The sequence below is a fragment of the Periplaneta americana genome, chromosome 2, assembly GCF_040183065.1.
Source record: "Periplaneta americana isolate PAMFEO1 chromosome 2, P.americana_PAMFEO1_priV1, whole genome shotgun sequence".
Classification (NCBI taxonomy): domain Eukaryota; kingdom Metazoa; phylum Arthropoda; class Insecta; order Blattodea; family Blattidae; genus Periplaneta; species Periplaneta americana.
Window position 1 is genome coordinate 48042011 of NC_091118.1, and position 10311 is coordinate 48052321.

The following is a 10311-nucleotide window of genomic DNA, read 5'->3' on the forward strand; positions in this document are numbered from 1 at the left end:
CTTTTCTGTATTGTTGTGTCACTGCATACGGATTATCCATATTGTGTCAGCAAGCAGCTACTCAATAGAATAAATATAAATAAGAAAGGAATCTTGATCATTGACTGTAACTGACTGCTTTAAATAGTATATTGTACATTAAAGGTTGGAAATGGAAGGTACTATTAATTTAGACTGAGGTATTTCTCTGTGATGAAAGTTATGTTCTCTTTCTAGCCCACAAACATCATCTCCTTCATCCACGCTAGCAAATAAAAATGCAGAACCGAGTCTGTTATCGTGTCAAACAGAAATACAGAACTTAAAACGAGAGTAATAAAGTAACTATGTTTAATTCGTGAAAGTCAATTAAAAATTAGTTGATTACAGCATGATGCATAAAACATTGCACAAGACACTGAAGTTTCTTTTCACGAAAAAAATGGAAAAAATAGGCTAAATTTTGAGCCGAAGGTAATTTGCTTGAAAAGTAAAGAATTCATATAGGACGTCAATTGACATGAAATATTAGAGTAGGTAGCTAAAAATTGGAGAGAATTGATCGGTGTTTGTTAGGGTTACCAAATGTCCATATTTAGCCGGATATGTTCTTATTTTGAAGATCTGCCCTACCAGTACAATAATAATAATAATAATAATAATAATAATAATAATAATAATAATAATGCCAAACATGAACTAGGTCTACTATTAAAAAGTTACTAATGTGTCCGTATTTTAGCTTCCGAAATTATGGTAACTGCAGTAACTTCTGGGTATCCTAAATGTGATTAATTAACACGTGAAATGAATATGTAGAACACCACAAAATGAATGCGAATACCTAAAATATATATATTTTTACGACGTAACAATTCTGAGCGAAGCTAACGTATAACCTAACCCAAGTTAACGCGAATACTGAAAAAAATATTTCTTGCGACTTAAAAATTATGAGGGAAGCTAACCTAACCAAGTTGAAAGTTTCAGTGTCGCGAGCTATAGAAGAGCCAAACCGTTTTACAAATTTCGTATTTTACATGTAAGCTAAATTTCTTGTAAAATACCTACTACAGTTAATTTACTCCGCCGGCCCTGATCATTACTTTACAAGACTACCTAGCTATATAGGTCTAATCCTTTTTACTAACATAAAGTATTACGTTCATGAATAATTTAACCATCTTTCGAATAGAAAGTGTGTGATATGCAGACAGAAATAATAGGCTTATTAATTTTATTCTTTTCAGTAATTTTGGATGTAATTAAAACGGAACTCGAGGTCGATCCATTGGCTTCAAAAAATGAAGAGACAAACAATGAAGAAGGAGAACCATTACTGATGGTAAATTATTGCATCGTATCTCATGTCCATGTGATTGTATAAATAATACTTATTTATAATGTAAGGTCACCAATATTACTTGTTTATATTTGATTTATAGGCACCGAATTTCTTGAAGGTAGATGTAAATGAGATCAAAGTGGAACCTTCAGACTGGGACTGTGATGACGTATCAGGCGTCAAATGTGAAGAAAATGAAGATCCCAGTTCATTCCCAGTATTAAAGTTTGAATCTGAGGTACTGTTAGAGTAGGAGACTGTGTATTAAATCAGTTGTAGTCCATATTTGGCCAGCAAAATGTTTATGCAGTTGTAAATATGAGATTCATGATATTTCTTTAAATTTCATTGCTCCTTACTGTATGTGTAGATGAGTTTTATTAGATTTACTATATCGAAGCCAATTTTCTTTCTTTCTTAGGAAGCGCCATCTGATCAAGAGTTGAAGTCAGAAGTGACGACAGAGGATGAGGACCTGACAGTGAAGTGAGTAGGCCTACTCGTTAATATGTGATCTTCCATATTAATAATTTCTTTTACCTTTCTTAAATTATTACGTAATAGTATATTATGAAACTAGTTTATAATAGGTTTGTTCCAGCAAGCAATCAGAACGCGGTCCGAACTAATGGGTGCCGAACTTCTTTCGATGCATGCGCCAATTGTATATGGTCTCAACTAGTTCGGAATTTTACATTGTTGGAACATTTCTTGAATTGTTCTTTCACGGCTTTAAGAGTTTCTTCTCATATTAAATTTATATTCATCTTCTGAACTTAATTCGTCATAAAAATATATCACTATCACCTTCCAAATCATTTATGATGGACTTTTTTATTTTACCCTGCTAGTCTCCAAGCATTTTAACCTTAACTTCAGATTAAGCCATCTCGGCATGAGTCAACAGTTCAGAATTCCCAGTTTCTGCTCTTAATCGAGAACCAATTTTACTCGTTCCAAACGAGTTCTGAAAAACCTAATGTTATAGTTTACGGCATGAGTCAATGTTCAGGAAACTCGTTTTGCTTATTCCCTAATTTTGATGAGTGTAATAATTGTATAACATTACAGTATAAATGTTTCATAGCGATATTAATTTTTTGTATGACTATTATAAAACAATTAATGAGGAAATAACATCAAATTTGTAATGATGGGTAGTTTTATACTATGGTCAATGAAGAAAGGGGTTGCTATGACAACAATGATCTATTAAATATTTTAGCACGGCAAATCATTTCATAATATCAGCTTCATGGCACAAGTTATACCGTCATAATAGAAGTCATGACTCTGTTCCAATAAATCTTTTCATGAAATTGTGTTTTCTTTCTGTAAACGGCTCCAGGGAAACTTATTTTTTACGCGCCTCGTACTTGCGTTCGAGTTGCCAAAATTTGTATAAGCACTTGTTTTGACATTATTAACATGGTGGAAGAAAGAAAAATAACTTTTTTTATCTGTCCCAATGAGTGTGTTTGCTTGTCAGTTTCTTAGTAGGCATAGCTAACACAACAATTGCAATACAAAACATATTGGGTTCCCATTTGAAATTATGCCTTTAATGTTGTTCAGTCAACAGTTCGAAGACAATTTGAACCTCATAAATGACACCTATAAGGCATCACTCATGAGACAACTATGACAGGAGATAATGGAACAGGTTGGTCAGTTCCTTTTCCCCTCCATTATGTACATTGGTGACTAGTAACATATTACACTAATCAGACTCCACATGTGTGCAAATAAATTGATCTTTCCCAGACGACTAGTAACATATTACACTAATCAGAATCCAGATGTGTGCAAATAAATTGATCTTCCCGAGACACATAGACCTGTAGATGTGCATATCAGCCAGAACCTCAATCAGAGGGACTTTAATTTTAATATCTCGAATATTATTTACGTAAGAAATATTTCATAACTGCAGCCCCTTTGATATAATTTAATATCTATTTGTCGTATAGTTGAAACTTTATTGGAGATGAAAAGGCCACCAGCTATGTAGGCTACCAGTTTATATATATATATATATATATATATATATATATATATAAAATTAAATATCGACTTCAGTGATGAAATGGAAGTATGAACTTCTACCTCTTTTTAAACGTGAAGGTAGTATAATCTGTACAATCACAAAAATTAAGGGACTTATTGTACAGTATTTATTGTAAGTTATTTCTCATGAGCTTGATGCAGAATATTTCATCGTTCAAGCATTGATATTGCATTGACTTCAACATCCACGTATAATATTTTACAGAGCCAGGCAGCTGAATTGTCACAGTGACTTGAACAGCGAAGACGACATATACAAGAAGAGCGATCAAGACAATCAACACTGTAGCACTGGAGATGACACTACAAGCCAGAAAGAAGTGAAGTGCGAAATTTGTGGTAAATTGTTTACAGCATTGCGATATCTGAAACAACACAGTCAAGTTCATTCAGAGACCGAACTGAAATGCAAAATTTGTAACAAGATTTTTACAGTTCGTTCTTACCATCGGAAACATGAAGCAAATCACACACGCGAGAAGTCTTTCAAATGCAAAGTTTGTGAGAAGAGTTTTGTACGTTATGATCACCTTCAATTACACGAATCAACTCATACAACTGAAAAACCTTCCAAATGTGAGATTTGCGGTAAAGGTTTCGCGAATGATTTATATCTTCGGAGACATGTATTAATTCACAAAGAAGATAAGCCATTTGAATGCAGTATTTGTCAGAAGACATTTAAACAACCACGTCATGTCAGAGTTCATATGCTAATTCATTCAGAAGAGAAGCGCTTCCGATGTTATATTTGCGGGAAGAGATTTACCTCAAATATATCATTTTCATCTCACATGAAAATACATAAACAAAATGGTGCGTATAAATGTCACTTCTGTTCGAAAAGCTTTCCTTTTAAGAAGGATTTAGAAAGACATATCCGCATTCACACGGGAGATAGGCCCTATAAATGTGACATTTGTGGTAAGGGCTTTACTCAGTCCAACCTTTTAAAGGATCATAATCGTGTTCACACTGCAGAGAAACCATTTAAGTGCGAGATTTGTATGAAGAGTTTCAAACAGTCAAATCATCTTAAAGTTCATAAGCTAATTCATTTAGATGATAAACTCTTCAAGTGTAAAATTTGTGGGAAGAAATTTAGAAACAGTAGTATTTTTACAGGCCACATGAGAGTACATAACGAAGATAATCCATTTAAATGCGAGTTCTGTTCCAAGCATTTTTCTTTTAAAAGCGATTTAGAACGACACAAACGTATTCACACGGGGGATAAGCCCTTCAAATGCGATGTCTGTGGCAGCAGCTTCACGCAGGCGGGTGCTCTGAAATTTCATTCTCGTATTCATACCGGGGAAAAACCGTATAAATGCGACATTTGTGGTAAAGGTTTCACTCAATCACCTACGTTAAAGGATCATATTCGAATTCATACAGGGGAGAAGCCATTTCAATGCAAAATTTGCTGTAAGTTGTTTAGGAGTTCTAAATATCTTAATGCGCATTTGCGAAAGCACTGACGAAGTGTGAAGATAACGGCTTCTTGAGGTGCTTTATTTAATTTCAGTCACTTCCATTTTCTAACGTCGTAGCTACCGATACAGCTCAGGCGGTAATGCATTTAATTAATGATCTGAAGCTTGGCTCTGGCGTGGTTCGATTCTCGATTGGACTTAATACTTGCGAGGTTTGCATTAACTGTAAGGCGAAAGCTAGGTATTCCATGTCGAATTCTCGGCCTCATTTCTCCAGATACCATTTTACTGTCACCAGTTACATCATTGCTAAATGACGTGTTGATACAGGTTGTTAAATAAAAACTAAGTAAATAATTAAATCAAAAGAACTCCGTATGTTAAAAAGCAAATTTGTATCTTGGGTTTCCTCATTACTATTTTGATTATAGAAGATGAAGTAGAGTAAATATTTATAGATAAAATATTGGCTGTACCCACTTTGCTCTCTTGTTTCGAAATATGGTTAATAAAGTAAAATTCATGGTGTTAAAATCAATTTTTTAGAATTACAGAAGGTTGTACAAGATTGGATTTGATAAATAAAAAAGACAGCTATTAACTTTTAACTTCCTATGCCACAAATGATAAAAGACTATCGTGATGATTGTTTACAGCACAAACCTATTAGATACCATATTACTCAAAATAACATATGGCTACAGTCCTTCAGGGACAATAGGTGCAAATAGACCAAAGGGGACGTGGAGGGACCAACATTGAAGTCATAATTGCGAAGTCGTAAGAGGCAATATGCCTAATTCGTGAAGTAGATATCACCATCGTTGTTGACGTCACTACCACAACCACCACCTTGAACGATTTCGAGTTATGTCCACTGAGTCGTCTTCTGCTGTTGCTATTGAATGTGTTCTTGGTCATTCCATTTATTTTTTGATCGCCCCAAATCTCTTCATCCTAGTTGTTGGTATAACAAAGTTTACTTTCTTTTATTATATCATGAACTTTGAAGATTACGCAAATATATCTGTATTTTTATGTGTTTAATCTACCAAAGCAGCCACTGGCGTGGCTCAGTCGCATAAGGCGCTTGCCTGCCAGTCTGAAGTTGCGCTCGGGTGCGGGTTCGATCCCCGCTTGGACTGATTACCTGATTAGGTTTTTTCCGAGGTTTTCCCCAACCGTAAGGTGAATGCCAGGTAATCTACGGCGAATCCTTTGCCTCATTTCACCAAATACCATCTCGCTATCAACAATGTTATCGACGCTAAATAACCTAGTAGTTGATACAGCGTCTTTAAATAACCAACTAAAAAAATCTAGCAAAGCTGTCAAGAACCTTATTTATGTGCTTTCAGCTTTATTTTTATACCTCATTTTACTTGTATTTATGACACATGTTTCGCCTCCATGTAGTAAGATTCGTTTAGAACAAATATGAATTCTTAATATTGTGCTGTTTGATATGCGTTTGCCGAAGTATTGTTTCATTTAGTTTATTTTATTTTTATATCCTATATCGATGCCTTTAGGAAAATACTGACGTTAGATTTCTCATATGTGAAGTTAGAGGTCAGTTCTTTCATTTTGTTGCCAATAACAATTTGACTCTTGAAATGCTTAAGTGGAGAACAACATTATTATTCAGCAAATCTAGTCTTTAAGGTGAAGCTTCCTGTAAAGCAGATTTGAATAATTTCAAGGGAAAGATTGTTCCGGGGCTGGGTATCGATCCCGGGACATCTGATTGAACGTACCAGCGCTCTGCCAACTGAGCTACCCGGGAACTACACCCGACACCATCTCAACTTTTCCCTTTATATCCACACAACTCGCGTGGACTGACGAAACCTGAAAGACTAAATTTGCATAATATATACGTCACTGTGTACATTAACCGAAAACCACAATTCTAAGTCACACAGAGATTGTGTGCACTCGATGTGGGTCTCTGGTGTTTCGTCAGCCCACGCGAGTTGTGTGGATATAAAGGGAAAAGTTCAGACGGTGTCGGATGTAGTTCCCGGGTAGCTCAGTTGGCAGAGCGCTGGTACGTTCAACCAGAGGTCCCGGGATCGATACCCGGCCTCGGAACAATTTTTCCCTTGAAATTATTAACATTATTATTATTATTATTATTATTATTATTATTATTATTATTATGTGATACGAATCAATAGTGTCCCATAAACAAAAGTGAACTTAAGTGAATTAAAGATGTTAGATTTGTGCTGCTGAAGTTGATATTGCATATACTGAATAGCACAGCCTTTTGTATTATCATGAATGTGTTACTACTAACGTCGTAACATAAACGAGATTCCAGTAGATAACGTGGACTTTCACCTATTGTTGATTTGTTCTTTGGCAAGCTATGTATATCAATTAGCTTCCAAATCTTTGTGATTTCAGTTGTAAATCAGTACATTTATTTCATTTCCTTTTTAGTGTATAATTGCTGTTGCGTGCACGCGTGCACATACACACACATGAAGGTGAATCTATTTTCTCTTCTCTAATACATTATGTAATCATTTTGAAGGATTGAAAGTTGTGTAATACTGTTTTATTTGGCATGGAATAAAATAATGGAAAAACGTTACATTACAATTTCACCATAATATTGTTGTTGAAATAGTAATAATGGCAGTATAAAATGAGTATTAAGACAGATCATGGACTCTCATACTTACGGCATTGTCATTCTAAGTTGGAGTGTTCTCTCCAGTTCGAGCAGTATGTGTTTTGCAGTTTCAAGAAAGTCTGTGGATGGGTTTTCCTTGGAAGGGATCCTTTTCTGAAAATGTTTTCCTAATTGTCCATATCCCATGTCCAGTAATTAATCCATCCACTCGTGTTACTCCTTTTTCTGTGCAACTGCAGAAGCGTTTTTGTGGGATTGGACAAGGACTTTTGACAAAAAAAAAAAAATAATAATAATAATTGTCCCACGCCGTGGCGTCGTGGTCTAAGGCATTCAGCCTAGGACTCGCGTCACGGAATGCGCGCTGGTTTGAGTCCTCATGGGGAGAAATTTTCTCATGAAATTTCGGCTAGTGTATGGGATGGTGCCCATCCAGCATCGTGTTACACTTAGGGAGCTACGATAGATAGCGAAATCCGGTTGCGAAAGCCAGCTATAACGGCTGGGAGGATCATCATGCTAACCACACGATACCTCCATTCTGGTTGGATGATCGTCCACCTCTACTTCGACATGTGGGCTTGAGGCCAGCAGCCGGCTGGTCAGTCTAGGCCCTTCAAGAGTTGTAGCGCCACGGATTAATAATAATAATAATAATAATAATAATAATAATAATAATAATAATTGAAGAGTCAAGAAAATTTCTTTTTATTTTTCTCTAATTCAATAAGCAGTTCTATCTTTATGCATGTGAAAGAAATGTAATATATCTATAAAACTGAGGAAGTTATGCATTAAAATGTCATTCCATGCAAACAGAATACCAGGCAGGAATACTGTAGCCTATTTGTCGAAATTTTTAAAACCATCTTCTACAAATTTTTAGATAATTGCATGAAATTTTGCATAGTCTCTTTTCTTAGTAAGATAAAAACACTATAACTCAATTCTTAACCTGTCTTTAACAGAAATTAAAAAAAAAATTCAACGAAGAATTTCTTAAAAAATTAAATAAGTTACCTATATGAAGAAAATTTTTTTTTTTATCTTGTGCATGTATTTTAACCATTGTTAACTTTAAGGTAAAAAAAAAATAATAAAAATATTTAAAATCATGGGAAGTAATTTTTTAAAGGCCATTTAATACAAATTGCAGAATGAAAATTTTTAAAATTCACTATTTCAAAAGCTTTTTATGTGAGAAAATATGTTTTCTTTCAGGTCAAAGAGCAATTTTCAGACATTAAGCATATATAAAATTTCATCAAAATAGGACTTAAGGTTATGGAGGAATAAAGTTTATAAAACATATAATAGAAATTTATAGTATAAGAGAGTAAAATCAGATTTTATACGGAATTTATAGATACGTTTAGCACTTGAGGTGCATTCGAGGGTAATAATTTCCACAAGCGCATAAAATATGTTTACTTTCGTGTGCTATACATTATTTTATCTGCAACTGGCATCTAAATTTAATTTTAAATTGTACGCCTTCTCTTTGTAATGTGTTGTTCGTGAGGAAGTTTTAAATAAATGGATTTTATTGTTGCTGTTGTGGTGGTTGTCATGAAGAGCGATTTAAAAAAAATTAATTCACTGCTGTGGATAAAGCCATTGTTAGGTTACTAAGGATGGTGAAAGAAAGACCAGTTTATATACCAATTATGAATAATTTATTTAATTGTAGAATATATGTGTAATCTCTTAAAATATTGGCGGGGGGGGGGGAAGGCGCTCATTTTTTTTTTCATTTATTTATTTTATTCCATAGATCTTACATGAGCAATGAAGCTTTAAGATGTGGAACATGTCAACATTTTACAATATTACAATTACAATTTTTACAAATTTTTATAGTTTTACAATTTAGTAATTTTCTACAATTTTTACAATTTTGTACAATTTTTTTACATTTTTCTACATTTTTTTACATATTTTTACATTTTTTTTACATTTTGGCGAGATGTAGTGAGATGAGATGAGGTCCGAGGATTCGCCAAAATATTACCCGGCATTTGCCTTTTCGGTGGGGGAAACCTCGGAAAAACCCAACCAGGTAATCAAATCAAAGGGGGTAATCAAATCAAATTTTATTATTATTATGAAATTGAACATTTCATTTTGGCTCAATGTATATAATTATAAAGCTTGCATAGCAGATTCGTAAATAATAATACAATGTTATGCTAATAAAATAGCTGTATTTAGTAATGGAATTTGTAGTGGGTTAAAAGGGTAAATACCTATAGGTGGTCACAAGGATCCAATATCAATAGTTGGAGACAAGCTCACAATTACTATGGGCATTCCTCATTCAGATGGACAGGCAGCAAAAAGATGTACGTAGTATAGAAAACAATAATATTGATTGATATCAATAATAACAATAAACAGCATTAGATAAAGTGGTCGACCTGGTTGGCGAGTTGGTATAGCGCTGGCCTTCTATGCCCAAGGTTGCGGGTTCGATCCCGGGCCAGGTCGATGGCATTTAAGTGTGCTTAAATGCGACAGGCTCATGTCAGTAGATTTACTGGCATGTAAAAGAACTCCTGCGGGACAAAATTCCGGCACATCCGGCGACGCTGATATAACCTCTGCAGTTGCGAGCGTCTTTAATAAAACATAACATTTAACATTTAGATAAAGTGACCACGTTGAAATACACTAAAGGCTCATTCACAATGAAAATTAAACATAACGTAAGCGTTAACTTAAGAATCTAAACGTTACGGTAAAATCAAGAAGTCATACCATTATTCAAGATGGGAACATAGACATAACAGCAAACATACTTGGTAACCATGGAAACATAACAACGACGCCATTTCCTCATA

General features: G+C 34.5%; 1 protein-coding gene across 2 annotated transcripts; it reads left to right on the plus strand.

Moving 5' to 3' along the window:
• On the plus strand, positions 1 to 7429 carry LOC138693285 (zinc finger protein 226-like). 2 transcript variants are annotated; one of them, XM_069817147.1, is made up of 5 exons: positions 1 to 158; positions 1230 to 1324; positions 1425 to 1562; positions 1746 to 1810; positions 3597 to 7429. In XM_069817147.1, the coding sequence occupies exons 1-5, from the start codon at positions 152 to 154 to the stop codon at positions 4870 to 4872; spliced, it is 1581 nt and encodes a 526-aa protein (XP_069673248.1). In that variant the 5' UTR covers positions 1 to 151; the 3' UTR covers positions 4873 to 7429. The 2 variants fall into 2 exon arrangements, with proteins under 2 accessions (XP_069673248.1, XP_069673257.1); XM_069817156.1 differs by having other exon boundaries at positions 3 to 179.
• The last annotated feature ends 2882 nt before the right edge of the window (positions 7430 to 10311 follow it).

Coding starts and splice junctions, on each gene's coding strand:
- LOC138693285 (XM_069817147.1), top strand. Junction 1,325..1,424: donor AAGGAGAACCATTACTGATG/GTAAATTATTGC, acceptor TTTGATTTATAG/GCACCGAATTTCTTGAAGGT. Junction 1,563..1,745: donor TATTAAAGTTTGAATCTGAG/GTACTGTTAGAG, acceptor TTTCTTTCTTAG/GAAGCGCCATCTGATCAAGA.